The 17504-nt window shown below is 34.2% G+C and overlaps 1 protein-coding gene across 7 annotated transcripts in view; it reads left to right on the forward strand.

Annotated features, from left to right (window-relative positions):
- USP15 (ubiquitin specific peptidase 15) overlaps positions 1 to 17504 on the forward strand; it is a 119674-nt gene that overhangs the window by 5862 nt on the left and 96308 nt on the right. For all 7 annotated transcript variants that reach the window (XR_009505414.1, XM_059936385.1, XM_059936382.1 and 4 more), the window contains exon 2: positions 13771 to 13898. Coding sequence is in view for 6 of the 7 variants with exons in the window: in XM_059936385.1 (XP_059792368.1) it covers positions 13771 to 13898 (128 nt within the window). In the remaining variant the exon portion in view is untranslated. The remainder of the gene's footprint in view (positions 1 to 13770; positions 13899 to 17504) is intronic.

Raw genomic sequence — 17504 nt, forward strand, 5'->3', positions numbered from 1 at the left:
TGATAATACCACCACTAGTGAACCTTTATTGAATGCTTACTCTGTTCCAGCCACTATTCTAAATGCTTTATACATGTGCAGCCATATAATAAGAGCAAGTGCTCTTATTTACCTCATTTTACGGGTGTGTGATGATTTCAGAGCTAGTTTTTCAAATATTATTTAAATACCTGGCTTATAATGATTTAGAATACTAAATCCTACCAGTATCTCCTTAGTATTAAAAATGTTTTGTGCTGGGGCTTCCCTGGTGGCGCAGTGGTTGAGAATCTGCCTGCCAATGCAGGGGACACGAGTTTGAGCCCTGGCCTGGGAAGACCCCACATGCCGCGGAGCAACTAGGCCCGTGAGCCACAATTACTGAGCCTGCGCGTCTGGAGCCTGTGCTCCGCAACAAGAGAGGCCACGATAGTGAGAGGCCCGCGCACCGCGATGAAGAGTGGCCCCCACTTGCCACAACTAGAGAAAGCCCTCGCACAGAAACAAAGACCCAACACAGCCATAAATAAATAAATAAATAAATTTAAAAAAAATGTTTTGTGCTGTCACTACTTAAATGTAATTCAAACAGTATTTCATAAGGCAGTAAACTATTTCTTCTTAGTCTCCATATAGAATTTTTCAGCGATTACTAGTTTTTCCTTCCCTGCGTAATGTCAGCCTGGTTTATGCCTCTTATTTTCATTTCCTTAGTTACTACTGTAATTCACACTCTGTATCTTATATTTATTCCTTTGAAGTCGTTTTTCCAGATTCTTTCACCATCTATTCTTTAAACAAAGGGAATGTAGTTCCTTTCAACTTTATCATCCAGTTTACACAGAAGCCACTACTAAAGGAACCTAGAATAAGACTGATTGGTAGTAAGTGACCTCAGTTTTGGATACAGATTAAAATGATGTGTCTGAGGGAACAATCAAGAATAGCTCCTCAAAAAGAAGAAGCTCAGATTCTAATATAAGGCAGAAAACCTCTGTAGGATTAACCTATATTTGGTTATGCCTAGAATACTGCTTCTGTCGGTAAGATTCTGCATGGTTTCTTTATAGCTCTCCAAAAAGAAAAGGAAGGTAATGACTACTTTTTCCTCTTCATGAGGAGGGAATTAAGAATACTGTCCCTTCCACTCTCCTTTTAGTTTTGAGAAGATCCACATATTAGTGTGATAATTCCTTGTGGTTCAGGAAAATCGTGATTCAGGAAAATGGTTTAGCAGAAGTAGCCATAGAAAAGACTTCCTTTGTGAAAGAAGTTAAAGGCTCTCACAAGCAAGTCCAATGTGGCTCTGAAACCAGGCTATTCTGAGTTTAAGAGAGGCAGTTTTTTTGTTTTTTTTTTAATTGAAGTATAGTTGATTTACAATGTTGTGTTAGTTTCAGGTGTACAGCAAAGTGATTCAGTTATACCTATACATACATCCATTCTTTTTTAGATTCTTTTCCATTATAGATATTACAAGATATTGAATATGGTTCCCTGTGCTATACGGTAGGTCCTTGTTGGTTATCTGTTTTATATATAGTGGTGTGTATATTTTAATCACAAACTCTCCTAATTTACCCCCCCACCCCACCCCCCAAAACACACACACACGCACACACTTTCCCCTTTGGTAACCATAAGTTTGTTCTCTATGTCTGTGAGTCTGTTTCTGTTTTGTAAATAGGTTCATTTGTATCCTTGTTTTTAGATTCCACATGTGAGTGATATCATCTGATAGTTGTCTTTCTTTGTTTGACTGACTTCACTTAGTATAGAGAGCCAGTTAAAACCTGGGAGCATTAGAGACAAAATTTAAAAGAGCATCAAGTTCCTGTAGTAAAAAACAAAAAGATTAGGAATGATAGGGCGATAATTATATTTATCATGTTGTACATTACATCTCTAGTATGTATTTATTTTCTAACTGTTAAGTTGGTACCTTTTGACTGCCTTCGTCCAATTCCTCTTCCCCCCACTCCTGCCTCTGGTAACCACACTCTTTTTATGTGAGTTTGTTTGGTTGGTTGTTTTTGTAGTATAATTGTGCTATATCACTGTGTTACTTCCTGTTGCAGAACATAGCGATTCGATATTTCTATACATTTCAAAATGATCACCAAAATAAGTCTAGTTGTGATCTATCACTATGCAAAGGTATTACATAATTATTGACTATATTTCTGGCACTGTACATTTCATACCGGTGACTCATTTATTTTGCAGCTTGAAGTTTGTACCTCTTAATCTCATTCACCTATTTCGCTCCTCCTCCCACCTTCCTTTCCTCTAGCAACCACCTGTTTGTTCTCTGTATCTATGACTCTTCTGTTTTGTTATGTTTGTTCATTTTTTAGATTCCATATATATGTGAAATCATACGTTTTTGTCCTGTCTGAGTTATTTCATTTAACGTAATACCCTCTACGTCCATTCATGTTGTTGCAAATGGCAAAATTTCATTCTTTAAGGCTGAGTAGTATTCCATTGTAATATAATTAACAGTGCTGTATGTTATATATGAAAGTTGTTAGAGTAAATCCTTAGAGTTCTCATCATAAGGAAAAAAGTTTTTTTCTATTTAATTTTGTATTATATGAGATAATGGATGTTCACTAAACTTATTGTGGTAATCATTTCATGATGCATGTAAGTGAAATCATTATGCTGTACACCTTAAACTCATATAGTGCTGTATGTCAATTATATCTCAATAAAACTGGAAGAACGAAAAAAAGAATGATAAGGGTTAAATGATCATGGTTAAAGAGACCTGATAATTTGGGTTGCTTTATATTATTTAGCAATATAACAGCTTGACAAAGTTTAACAGTTTAATCAAGAGATTTATCTTTGATATAGATGGAAAATGTTTTTTCATAACTTTGGATATCAAGCAGAAGAAACTTTTGATTCTCAGGAGAGATGTAGCTAAGTATTTATATGTACCGTGTAGTTGTGGCTATGATTACAAATATTACCACTCTTTTATAAGGTTAAGAGCTTTTTGCATGTATGAAATAAGTGATAGTGTTCTCATTTTACAGATTCAGAAACTGAGGTACAGAGTTAAGTGCACGTGGTAATAGACTCAGTCAGTGGTAGAGCGGAGATTCTGACCTAGGCAGTCAACTCTAAAGCCTGCATTTTAAACTGTACTGCCTGCCTATGAGTGATAAGCCATAGCCATTTATGGAAGCAATTTTTTGAGGGATGAATACTTGAAAGTATTAGAATCAAGAAGTGACAGCTTTGTCATATTAGTAAAACACCACATTCATCTAGTTATCCATGTGAGGAACCTCTAGAATTTTCTAGGTCTTTCTGGTTTAGCATTCTAGTCGTAGCAGTCTCATTTCTAACTAATATAGCTCTTTGATACAGATGGTGGTTCCCGTTTCCTGCAAATCTTTACATGTTCCTACCTTATAGGACTTTACACATCATTCATATTATTTCCAGTACATTTTACTAAGCCCTGACTTTCACTTTCTTCAAAACCAATCTCTGTAAAGTCATCTGTAATAATTCCATCCAGATCTATGGCCCTTTCACTCTCTTTTTTTTTCTTTTTTTAAATACAAGAGCTTTATAGTGATATAATTCACATATCATACAATTTGCCCACTTGATGTGTACAAGTCACTGGATTTGGGTATGTCCACAAAGTTGTGCAACCATCATCACAATCAATTTTGGAATATTTTTATCATCCCTAAAAGAAACCTCATACTTATTAGCAGTCTCCCCTGCCCCCTTTTCTACCCAAATCTCCCTGTTTTTGGCAGCTACTAATCTAATTTCTTGTTCTATATATTTGCCTTCTGGATATTTCATGTAAATAGAATCATATATGTGATTTTTGTGCCTGGCTTCGTTCACTTAACATGTTTTTTAGGTTCATCCATTTTGTTGTGTGTATCAGTACTTCATTTCTTTTTATTTCCAAAAAATGTTCCATTGTATAGATATACCACATTCAATTATTCCTTCATCGGTTGATGGACATTTGGGTTGTTCACAATTTTTGACTGTTACAAATAATCCTGCTATGAACATTTGTGTGCAAGTTTTTGTCAAGACATAAGTTTTCATTTCTCTTGGGTGTATACCTAGGAATGGAATTGCCAAGTCTCTATGTTTGCTTTTTAAGAACTGATAGACTCTTTTCCAAACCAGTTGCACCATTTTCCATTGCCACCAGCAGTGTATGAGGGCTCCAGTTTCTCCACATCCTTGAAGTGCTTGTTGTTGCCTGTCTTTTTGATTATAGCCATCTTGGTGGATGTGAAGTGGTATCTTATTGGGGTTTTGATTTCAATTTTCATAGTGGCTAATGATGTTGCACATCTTTTCATATATGCTTAATGACCCTTTGTATATCTGGCAAAATGTCTGTCTAGATCCTTTGCCTATTTTCTAATTTGGTTATTTCGTTCTTTATTATTGAGTTTTAAGAGTTCTTTATGTATTCTGGATACAAATTCCTTATCAGATAGATGATTTGCAGAATTTTCCCTGATTCTGTGGGTTTTCTTTTCACTTTCCCAATCTTACTTGGCCTCCTTCCTGAGTTCTTTATTTGTCTCTTAGTTTAGATGCAAAAAGAGGTCATAAAAATTAGTTCTTGCCAACTGATGAATTTAATGTGCAGAGCAGAAAATAGGTTGGAAACGCTTCAGATCTAAAAATTAAGATATAAAGGGATGATTATTTGGTTTATTTGATGGTTTATTTGAAAGAACTTCATAGCTTTCTTTGGTTATGTTTTACTGATGAGTTTTAGTTTGTGGTACTTAAAAAAATTCAGTGAAATATCTAGTTTATAACAATTTAAAATACTACATACGGGACTTCCCTGGCGGTCCAGTGGTTAAGACTTTGCCTTCCAATGCAGGGAATGCGGGTTCGTTCCCTGGTCAGGGAGCTAAGATCCCACATGCCTTGTGGCCAAAACCCAAAACAAAACAGAAGCAATATTGTAACAAATTCAATAGCGACTTTAAAAATGGTCCACATCAAAAAAACAAATAAGTAAAATACTAGATACTATTAATATCTCTTTTAGTATTAAAAATGGTTCATGCTATTGCAACTCATGTAATTTAAACAGTATTTTATTAAATGAGAGGATTAGTCATAGAGTGAATTAATATCCAAAATTGTTTATGCTGTTAATTCTACGCACAATAGTTACACATGTTGTTCTCAGATTAAGTGTGCTACATTGGATTAGGCTGAAATTTTTGTGTATCTTCTTAGTTGTAAAAGAGTGACAGTATTATGTCTACTTTGAGGAGAAAGGTAGGATTTTTTAGAAAAAATAAACGTCATATTTATGTCAGTATTAGGCAATTAAGAAGGAACTGCTTATCTGACAGTTGTCAGCATAAACATGTACTAATCAAAAAAAAAAAAAAACAACTATACATTCACTAGCTCTGTGGTTTTCTAAATCCAGCTTTTGGGATTTCCCCATTTCCCTGTACTGCTTTTAAGTGTCTTTGTATTTAGGACTATTTCTGTCATTTATTTGTCCCTTTATATCTTTCTTATATTTGCTTCTAGTGTGTATAAAAACACTAAACAACTTTTGAGACTCTCCTATCTTTCCCCACTACCATCCCCCCAAAACAACCAAACAACAACAAAAAACCTACAACCTGGCTTTTTTAGTTCTTACAGTAGCTTTTCTGCGTTTGAGGACTGTCTTAAAATTGACTCAGATTTATTTTGGGTCCTAAAATTGACCCTGCTTCTCTGGAGCCATTGAAGATTATTCTGTCCAGACCACAGTACAAATTGTCTTTCTTGATGCCATTAGAATATTTAGCACCATACAATTGAAGTACTCATAACTTTATGTACGTTTTTGATTTATTAAACATTTCATGAGTATTTGAACCTCCCAACAATCCTGTGAGATACTGCCAGTGGTCATCATGAAATGTAAATCAGATCATATCTCTTCTAAATATTTTTCATTGGCTTTTGTTGCATTTAGGATAAAATCTTTAATTACCTTAAAGGTTCTATGTAGTCTGGCCCCAGCCTACCTTATCTAGCATCTCTTCTCCCTTTGTCATAAACTCCAACTGCATTTAGTCAGCTCCTCCAGCATACCTAACTCCCGAAGTTGTTCTGGCCCTAGCACGTGCTGTTCCTTCAGTCTAGATAGCTTTTTATCTTACTCTTCGTGAAATAACTCCTGTCCATATGCTAAAATATTATTTTTTCAAAAAGGCTTTCCTTTATTCTAAATAGGGACCCCTTTATTATGCTTTCATAGCTCCCTGTGCGTCACAGCACTTACTACAGTATTTTACTACGTCTTAATTATTTACTGTCTCTTTCCTCCACTAGACTCTGAATTCCATGAACATAAGGCTCTTGGCTATTTTGCTAACACCTAATGCATACGGAATAGCATATATGTAGTAGACCTCCAATAAATATTTTTTGAATGAATGTATTTCCATTTCTAAGATGAACAATCTAAAGGTTTAGCATTGAGTAACTTCTCTAAGACCTCACAGCAAGTAATGTCAGAAAGAGAACTCTGGTCTAGTACTTTTTCTACAGTAAATTTAGAATTCACATCTACTTAAGTCTCATTTCAGGAGATAAGAAAATTTATAAGCAAAAATAATCATGAAAACAAATTGCTATTGGGTGTGCTTTTCTGCTAAGTTCCTGATAGGCAAAGATCTAACATTTACCAAAAGGTATGCCCACTTTGAAAATACTTATTTTGTTCATGAGTAAAAAAGAACTTGAGGACTGGCCTCGGAATGCAAATTTTGGAATCATTGGTATGAGTTACAATATCACTGAGAGTATTAACAGTGAGAGAAGAAGAAATTTGAGAGCAGCTCTGTGGAATACTAACATTTATACAGAGGAAGAGAATGTTGTTAAGTTACATATATATATATAATTATATGTAATATATACTGTTATCATATTAATACAATATTATATTATTAGATATAATATATAATATTATATATATATTTCTCCCATCCAAAAAGGTAGAATCACAGATTATTTTTAAAAGCATTGATATGGTAATAAAATTATGGATCCTTTGGATTTGTTAGGGTGGCCGTTGGTAACTTAGTGAGAACCTTTTTGAGAGCCCATTGAGGTAGGAAGATCTGTTGTGCTAGGTTGAAGAGCAAGTGAGGGTTGAGGAAAGCTTGGCTGCAGGGACAAGTCAAAAAAATGGGGGTAGATAGAAGAGGAAATGAATATGTGAGTTGGGAGGTAATATAGGGGGAATGGGGAAAAGAGTTGGCCCCTCTTATATGCTAAGTTGAAAAAAGAAAAGATACAGGGAGAAACAAGGGGATAGGGGCTGTTAATGACTAAGTCTCCAAGGAGGCAGAAGGAAATTAGATCCAAAGACTAGGAACAAAAATTATTAGCCTTGGATTTAAGGAGGGTTATATCCTCCACAATATATAAGGGAATCGGGTATGATAAAGGTGTGGAACAAAAGAGTAAGAAAGTTGGGGCTTTTACTTCGTTGAAAAGTAAGCAGCAAGGCTGTCTATTCAGCCTAATGGGCTAGAGACTTAATGAGACTGGCAAATTATTGGAAATAGAGAAGGCTAAACTGGAGACATGCTGGAGGATTGTGGGTCATCTTTAAAGGACTTGAGATATTGATTGAAGACCATAGATCTTTAATCTCCATGAAATTTTCTTTAGTAATTTTTGAACTCAGATAATAACATGATCAAAATATTTTCATATTGATGTTCTAGTGTTTGAGAATCATCGGTCGTGACCTAGTGTGAGGCATTGTCATAAAATCCCTTGTAATCCACTGAAACAGAGGGGAATGACAGTGATTAAGCCACAGCCAGAGGCCTCAGTCAAAAGTAAAATGATCTTGAGCATATTTTGGTACATTTGCTTCATAGCTTTTTATATGGGAACAGTCAGATGGCTCAATATTATTCAGAAATATTTCACCTTTAGTTTCATCTCTAAGGTATAGACTCCTTTGTTTAGAAACTTAGTCTATTTATTGTAAAGTGATTAATAACTACTCTGGGCTATCTAGATGTTTGCACATTAGTATTTACTTGAATTTTAGATGGTTGCAAGTCTATAGTTTAATGTAATATTTGATACTAAAGCTTGATCAGCTCAAAATCAGTATTTCTGTCAGTTTTAGGATTTTTTGATTGATTGTTTTGCTTATATTATCTTCCCAGATATCAAAGGTAATAATCTCTACTTGCTGTACTTTGTGCTTTTCTTTTCTTATGAGATGTCAACCAGTCATTTTTACTTTTCTGGCTTACTTACTAGGCGTTAGTTACCAAAAGGAAATAGTTCTTGAAAATGAATACATTACTATATATCAGAATCATAATTTGATCAATTTGGAAATAATCAAATAAATCATGTTTTTCTAAAGAAAATTCTTCAAAGCTTATGTAAGTTTTTTGTTCAAATCTAATGCAAATTCATCTGTTGGATTTGGAAGAGGTAATATAAAATATAAAAGATAAATATGAGGTAATAGAAAATTATAAATTTCTTTAAAAAATAAAACTAAAGCTATGCATTTTATACATTTTGCTGTACGTATTTTTTATCCTATTTTTATGCTTGAAATTTCTTTTCGTTTGCTGAATGTATCAGCTTTGTTGACTGCAACATTATTTGTAGTTTGTACATTTGACTCCATTTCATTTTGTGTATGTATATGAAGATATATATAAACTATTGTATATTAAATAGAAAACATATTAGTCCTATTAAATATTTCAGAAAACAATACAAAGAAAACTGTAACAAAACACCTGTGTACACTTTTCTTAGTTTAAAAAAATAAAACATTACAGATACAGTTGAATCTCCCTGTACATGTTTGCCTAATCCTAACCCCTTCCCTCCCTTGCCAGAGGGAGCCACCATCCACAAACTGATTATTATTCTCTTTACTTATATTTTTAATATATATGCGTGGATCTATGGATAATATTATTTGTGGCATGCTTAAAATTTTTATATAGTTGTACTGTGTGTGCATATCTATGTTATCTTAATATGTTTGTGTTATATTACATGTAGCCTTTTGCAGCTTGTATTTTTTAATTCAGCACTGCAGTTTTGAGATTTATCCATGTTAATACATGTAGTATTTTTCATTTTAGTTTTTGGGTAGTATTTCTTGGTAGGAATAATGAATATTGGTTTTGGTTTTTGTTTCCAATTTTCCATTTGCAAATTATGCTGCGTTATGTATTCTTCAGTTGTATTCTTGTAAATATGTGCAAGAGTTTCTGTAGGGTAAAACTTAGCAATGGCAATACATGATTCTATGGTATGCACATCTTCATCTTTAATAAATATTGCCAAATTACTCTCCAAAATGAGGATTCTAGTTTATACCCCAGTTGGTAGTTTATGAGTTGCAGTTACTACACATCTTCTCCACACTTAATATTATTGACACATGTGCATGTGCTTGTGTGTTTACCAGTTTCCTGAGAATGATGTGGTATGGTGTTAATTTGTATTTTTCACATTGCTAATGAGATTGAACATCTCATATGTGTAGAGGCCATTCTGATGTTCTGTGAATTGCCCTTTTTTTTCATTCTTTTTTTTTTTTAAATTAATTTAAAGGAGTTTTTCATGTTCTAATCCTTTGTTGGTTATAGGCAGTATAAGTATCTTTCCCAATCTATATCTTTCTTTACTTGGTGCCTTTGTTGAACAGAAGCTTTTCATTTTAGCCTCGCAATTTTATCAACTTTTACCTTTAAGATTTTTTGGTTTTTGTCTTAACTCTTCCTATATTCTGAAGTAACAAAGATTTTCTCCTGTATCTTTTAAAAAATTATATTTTCGCTTTCACATTTATGTTTTTAATCCAACTACAATTTATTTTTGTACAGTTTCTGCTGTAATGCAGCATGTGTACCTAAAAATCACTGTGCTATATGCAAAATCATGCAATAAAAACCACAGGGCATACGGGAAAAATAGGGTTGGGGCACAGAGCTTTAAAAAATTTTTCAGTTTTAGTGAAAAATTTCACTAAATTTTTTTTTTAAAAAGATACTTAATAAAAATTGTAGCATGGTTTTACACATGTTAAATGGTTAAGAAATACATTAATACTGCAGTAAATATGGTATTTTTATTTTGAAAAAGATGAGATTTGCTTGAAGTGGGATTGTGAAATGGTAGAAGGAGGGTTATCCGAAATCTGCCAAGAAGTTGTAACATCAGATGTGGAGAGTATGGTTCATAACACACATGGTGAATGTAGGTAGATGTTTAAAATGTATGTTTTGTGCATACCTGTGCAGCTCAGTGTACCTGGGAAATTTTCCACATATATCTAGTGTTTGTTTCAGTTAGGACTAGGGTGAGACAAGCAAGGCACCTAGGGTGTAAAATTTAAGGAAGCACTCCCTGTTAGGGTCCTTAGGCATCTCACTTGCCTCACCCTAGTCCTCGCACTGCTTATGGGTGAAGTAGTGCTTAAGCATGCACTGAATTTGTGTTACTATTCCCTTGTGTATCAATCATGTTGAACACATTCAGGCTTTCGTAAGAAGCTTTTTCGAATAGAACTGACTACATATGTGAGGTATAGAGCTCTTAATTAATTTTTCCCGTATATATAGCCAGATCTTTCTACACTGGTTTGTAATGATTTTAGCATGCAGCATAGTTCCACATATATTTGAGCCTGGTTCTTCTTTCTTTGTGCTATTTTCATTGGTCTTTCCGCTTCTCCCTATGCTAATAACACATTTTCTTAATCACAGGTCTGGCACTAACTTTGTAACCTTGGACAAGTTAATTTCTGTGTGCCTATGAAATTATAATGGTGCCTACCTCATTGGGTAGTTAACGGAGTAAATGAGCCAGTATATTAAAGTGCTTAGAAGTATGTGCCTGGCCCAAGAGTAAAGCTCAAATGTTAGTTATTTTGTTATTATTAAAAGTAATCCCTGTAAGTTAATAAAGAGTCTTGAGATCTAGTAGACTGAGATTGCCATCTTGTTTTTCCTTTTCCAAACTAAGAGGAAATGGGGAGAAGCTTTTGGAAGGATTCCCTGAGAAAGTGATGGTTAAACTATCTGAAAGATGATAAGAGTTAACTAGGTGTTGAGAGCAGTAGGAGAATATTTGAGGCAGAAGGAGCCATGAGGCAGAAAAAAAGTGTGCTCAGGAACTAGATCTCAGCACAAAGAAAAATGGTACCAGTTAAGACTAGAGAGGTAAGTAGGAGCAGATCAGATCATGCAAGACCTATTAGGCAATGTTAAGCATTTTAGACTTAATGTTAAAATCAGTTATAACTATTTGTAAAGATTGATATTTCAAGAATAAAAGCCAGGAAGTATTAATCTTTACAAATAGTTATAACTATTCAAAAAAGAAACTCAGAAGCTAAAGTTGGGTGCATCTGGACCCTAATAGCATATCAAGGATTAAGAGTGCTGTTGAGAATGTAAAATAAATTCAAGTCCTTGTTCACTTATTTGTAATCTTGGTGAGCTATTGATTTTGTTCTAGTCTTTTATGAGTTAAAATTAAGGAATCTTGTGTTTTGGGCAGATTCTTAATAGATTACGATTAGAGTTTTTACAGTACAACAAATCCATGTAAATGTCTTGAAATAAATTTTTTTTCATTTATTTGTCCACTTCATCTAATTTCAAGGGTGCACCTATAACTACACATTATTTCAGTAATTGACGCTCCTGTTTTTTCTACTTCCCTCATGTTTCATTACCACAACATTCTACAAGTAAGTTATAGGTGCCTGTAATAGAAATATGATGGCCATTTTCAATTGAAGGTAGTGTTAAAAACAGCTGAATTTTCATCACTTGGGAGAGTTTTCTGTCATAATGGTTTCATTGTACAGAAAGCACTCAGTTCAAGATCTAGGAAAGAAAGTTGAACTAGAAATGTTATGGCAGCAGATGAATTCTGCCCAGTGCAACCCTGCACTAAAACTAAAGATGTTATTAAATACTTTGAGAGCTAAAACGTCATCTTTTAGAAATATCTTTTAAGTAAATATAAATAGAATTTTGATAGTATTCCACAAATAGTTTTTAATGTAAGTTTTATAAATGACATTTTATAGTATTATTGTTAATCTATAAGTTCAGCACAATTCCAATCAAAATCTTAATAGGGTTTTTTGTGGAACTTGACTAACTGATTCTAAAATTCGTATGGAATAGCAAATGGCCAAAGATAGTTAAGACAGTTTGCAACAAGAAGAAGCTGGGGGAACGTGCCCTGAGTAATACCAATATAAAAGTAATTAAGACAATTAAATTGGCACAATGACAGAAAAATAGATGAATGGAATAGGGGAAAGATCGCTTAGTATGACATTTATTTGCAAAGAAAGCAAATGAGATGTCTGAATATCTTGTTTAAATTGCAAGGGAGAAAGAGTCTAAAAAAATTTTAGTGGGTGATATACAATTAAGTATAATTTTCTTTGTTATCATTTTAACATATAAAGTCATCTCTAGTCTAATCTATTTTATTTATCTTAGAAACGGTTTTCTTAAAACTTAGTTTTTCAACTCTTATTTTCTCATAAATATCAAAATCTACAATTTGGGGGCTTTCCATTGTGTAACCCTGATAGTGGGTTTGGAATACTCATGTATAGATAATTCTGCCTTACCCACTTTTAGGGAATTAAACTGTTGATGAATATTATTTAAGAATTGTGGGGTTTTGCTATGTTGGTGCCTTTGCTTCAGGCATTTTCAAACATAACTGTAGCGTTTCATTCCTATAGTGCTGTATGTATAGTGCTATAAGCACAGAAATATTAGAATGATGTTCTTCTAAAAAACTTGGTTATGCATGTGGGCTTTAAACATCTTATTAATCTTTACTTTTGCTTTTGTTTGTGATTGAACCTGGTTAAGTGTGGGGCAAGTGTTTCTGGAAAAGAATTTAAAATAATTATGAACCAGTGGCAAAGCATAGTAGATATAAATCAATGTAAAGTTTTTTAGATTTATAATTTTTTATGCTTTCTTTGCTAGAGAACCATTATTTTACTTTTTCTGTCACTGGTCATCTGAGGAGAAACTAATTTAGGTATTTGAAAGTAAGATGAATATAGTTTCAGTAATGCTTATTATAGTGCTTGGTATCACACTTTTGAAATCAATTAAAAACCAGTCCTGCTTGCCCCAGCAGATTTTACTAATGTATGAGAAACAATTGGAGACAGTATCGTTGTTATTAACTTTTGTTGGTAAAGAAGCTAATTATTTTGAAAGCTTTGATTATAATTACTAAAATCAATCTTGCAAACCTTTAATAATTGCTTTCCTTACCCCATAAAAGATAGTTAAATATATAAAATTAATATACTGTAAGTTTTTTGCAAAAGAACCATTTTCCATATTTATATTTTACCATGTTGCATTTAAAATTTTATTTTGACTGATTCTTATAATTACCATTTTGTTCAATTGGTAAATATTCTGTTGAATAGCTATTGCGTTTTTTTAAAATGCTGTTAAGGATTTTTTTTAATGTATATGTTAATAGTTGTCTTTAGTAGATACTTTACAGAACAATAGAAATAATACTTTACACAAGAGAAATATTTTTGTTCTACTACTGTGACATTATAGTTATTCTCAGTAATCCTTTGAAGTAGACATGTACTTTGATATAAAATGAAATATAAAAAATAGACAGATTTTCTGCTATTCTTGTAGTTCCTGGTATTTTCCTTTACCGATTTCTCTTCTTTTTTAGGTACCTAGTCGATAGTCGCTGGTTCAAACAGTGGAAAAAATATGTTGGATTTGACAGTTGGGACAAATACCAGATGGGAGATCAAAATGTATATCCCGGACCCATTGATAACTCTGGGCTTCTTAAAGGTATTATTTCCTTCTTTCAGTCAGGTTGTAAATGTGTTCGTTTCAGTATGTTATAGTAATATGGAAAATGTTAATGTAAATAAATAGGTAAATTAGAAATTTCTTTGTGTAGTCACCCCCCAGTGTCCATGCGGGGATTGGTTCCAAGACCTCTTTCACATACGAAAATCTATGGATGCTCAAGCCCCTTATATAAAATGGCATAATATTTGCATATGATCTATGTATCCTCCCATATACTTTAAATCATTTGTAGGTTATCTATAATACCTAATAAAATATAAATTCTATGCAAATAGTTGCTGGTACACGGAAAATTCAAGTTTTTCTTTTTGGAACTTTCTGAAATTTTTTTTTTCCCTCAAATATTTTCTGTCCAGGGTTGGTTGAATCTGCAGATACAGGACCCATGGATACAGAGGGCTGACTGTATTATGGATTTGACCTAATGAATTCAGATTATTGTGTTACAATTAGTTATATTCTGTATCATGACAAATTCTGTTTGTCATTTCTGATGTAATAAGGGTTTATTATCGTTTAAACCTAGAATGTTAATTAGAAAGCACTATCTTATTGTTTGGGGGAAATGCTGTATTGTGTATTATGTTGCTAATGGGCACATGACTTTTTTCTTTAAGTTGGGGATCAGTGGTATATGGTTACATTCTTGGATTTTTGCATTAATCTTCTACAACCTTTACTACTTGCCAGCTCTTCTAAAACTCGTATAACATTTAAAGAGAATAAAACATAAGTACCAGAACTTCCATTTCTGGCCAGGATGGAATAACAGGGACTAGACTTATCCTTCCACTTGAATGAACTAAAACCCTGACAAAAAACGTGAAACAGTGGTTCTCAAAACATTGGACATAAGGCAGCAAAGAACAGTGATCCTTGAGAGGTATGAAACGAATGAAGTGAGCCCTATGATTTCCTCAGCTTACTGCACTGAGAGAGTTTCCAAGACACGGCACAGAATGAGAAACCCACGCAAAGTCTGGCAGCCTCCCTTAGTTGAAGAAAGAGTTTGGAGTCCAGGGAGACCAAGGCAGCCAGAGTTCTCAGGGCAGAGTACCAGAGAGGAATGAGCAGCACACAAGGAGAGAGAGAGACCTAGAGATCTATAGAAGCTCTCTTATAAGTCTAGAGCTGACTGTTGACCAGTGCGTGTATGTGAGGAAGCTACCCAAGGCCAAGGAAAGAACCATCCAAAAGAATTTGAAGGAACAATCGTTTAGGTTCATGTTACCAAATCAGGTTCATTTGCCAGATGCACAGCAAGCCAAATTCTGAGATACCAAGGTTTGCAGCAGAGAAAGGGTTTATTCATAAGGCAACCAAGTGAGGAGTCGGGAGAACAAATCTCAAATCTGCCTCCCTGATGGCAAGAGGCTCAGGGTATTTATGGGAACAAAGAAGCAGGGTGGTCTGAGGTGTGGGGAGCGTGGGAAAAGGTAATTGGTGATAAGGAAAGAGTGAGGTAATAGTCGTTCTGTGCAGGTGCAACTAAGCTACTTGCTTCTCTGTGGGACGCATGTTCAGAAAATGGAGGCGTTAGCAGGTGCTGAGGGTGGAGTTTTTGGCCCTCTCATGTCAAAAGTCACCAAGCGGACTCTCACACAGCCCAGTTGGACAGTCGGTGGTCTTAACCAGTCTTAGCTCCACCTAGAACTGAACACAGCTGATTTCAAGTTCCTGAAAAACAACTCAGGCAAATATCTTATTGTTTAGGCTATGAGAAGCTTGGAGGACATGCAAGTTTTTATAAAAACAGTTAAAGTGTGCTTGATCAGTAAAGGCAGGTTACAGTTATAATTTAATGGATCTAACTGATAGTACCCTCGGTTTCACTCATAAAGGACCAGGAATAATGTGTTCACAGTAGCCAGAGTGGAGAACCTTATAAATCTCGGGGTAGACTGCAGAGAATGGGTTTGCCTCTATAGAAGGGCAAAATTTATCCTTCTAAATTGAAAGTATCAAACTATTTCCAAGTAACTTAACTGCATCTCAGAACAGAACACAAGAGTATTTGTAGGAATACAAAAATATCCAGCATCCAACAAGATAAAATTTATAATATCTTGGATACAACCAAATATTACCTGGAATGCAAAGAAGCAGAAAAATACAATGCATACTAAGGAGAAATAGCAATGTTTAAAAAAAATTTTTTTAAGTGGAAAAGAACGAAGAACAAATGAAACAGATACAAAACGAATAGTAAGATGGTAGATTTAAACCCAGCTCTATGAACAGTCATATTTAATGTAAATATCCCAATTTGAAGTAGAGACTGTAAGATTGGATTAAAAAAAAAAGACCCAACTGTATACTGTCTACTAGAAACCCACCTTAAATATAAAGATACAAATAGATTAAGAGATTGAAAAATTGTAAGACTGACCTCCAGTGACCCTCCTGTTATATAATCATCTCCTTTTTGAGTATGAGTGGAACCTGAGAATAGAATATCATTCCTGTGATTACTTATATTATATGACAGAAGGGAGATTATCCCAGTGAGCTTTATCTAATCGTGCATGCCCTTTAAAAGCAGAGTTTTCTCTGGCTGGTAGCTGTAGAAGTCAGGATTCAAAGCATGAGAAGGACTCATTGCTGGTTTGAAAATGGAGGGGACTACGTGAGAAGGAAGACAGGCATCCTCTAGGAACAAAGAGAGTCATTGGGCCCACAGCTAGCAAGGAAACAGGGACCTCATACCTGTAGCCACGAGGAACTGAATTCTGCTAGCAGTCTGAATGGACTTGGAAGTAGATTCTTCCCCAGAGCCTTCAGATAGGAGACCAGCCTGGTGACATCTTGATTTCTTCCTTGTAAGACCCTAAGTAGAAAACCCAGTTGAGCCCATCTGAACTTCTGACCCATAGAACTGTGAGATAATAAATGGGTGTTGTTTTAAACTACTATGGTTATTTGTTATGTAGCAATAGAAAACTAATACACATACTAACACTTATCGAAAGAAAGCTGGAATGGCCATATTAATATCAGACGTTAAGTTTTAGAACAGAGAACATTACTAGGGATAAAAGTTCATTTCATGATCATAAATGGGCCAGGACAATTTGTTAAGAAAACATAATAATCCTAAATATATACCCAGCTAATGGCATAACTTGAAAACATGTGAAGCAAAAACTGATAGAACTGCAAGGAGAAATAGAAAAATATCCACAATTATATAATGGATATTTCAATATTCTTCTCTCCATAAATGATAGAAAACGTGTAGACAGAAAAGTAGTAATGAAATAAATCAACCTACCTGTCCTAATTGACATTTATAGAATATTCCACTGAATAACAGCAGAACGAAAATTCTTTTTAGGTGTGCACATGAAACATTTAGATAGACTATATTCTGGGCCATAAAACCTGTCTCAATAAAGTTAGAAGGATTTAAATCATATGAAATATGTTTTCTTACTACAGTGGAATAAATAAGAAGTTAATAACAGACAGTTGGAACATCTTCAGATGTTTGGAGACTAACATACTTCTGCATAAGCCATGGGTCAAAAAGAACTCAAAGGGGATATTAGCAAGTATTTTTAACTAAATGAAAGTGAAAACAAA

The sequence above is a fragment of the Balaenoptera ricei genome, chromosome 10 (assembly GCF_028023285.1).
Source record: "Balaenoptera ricei isolate mBalRic1 chromosome 10, mBalRic1.hap2, whole genome shotgun sequence".
Taxonomy (NCBI): Eukaryota; Metazoa; Chordata; class Mammalia; order Artiodactyla; family Balaenopteridae; genus Balaenoptera; species Balaenoptera ricei.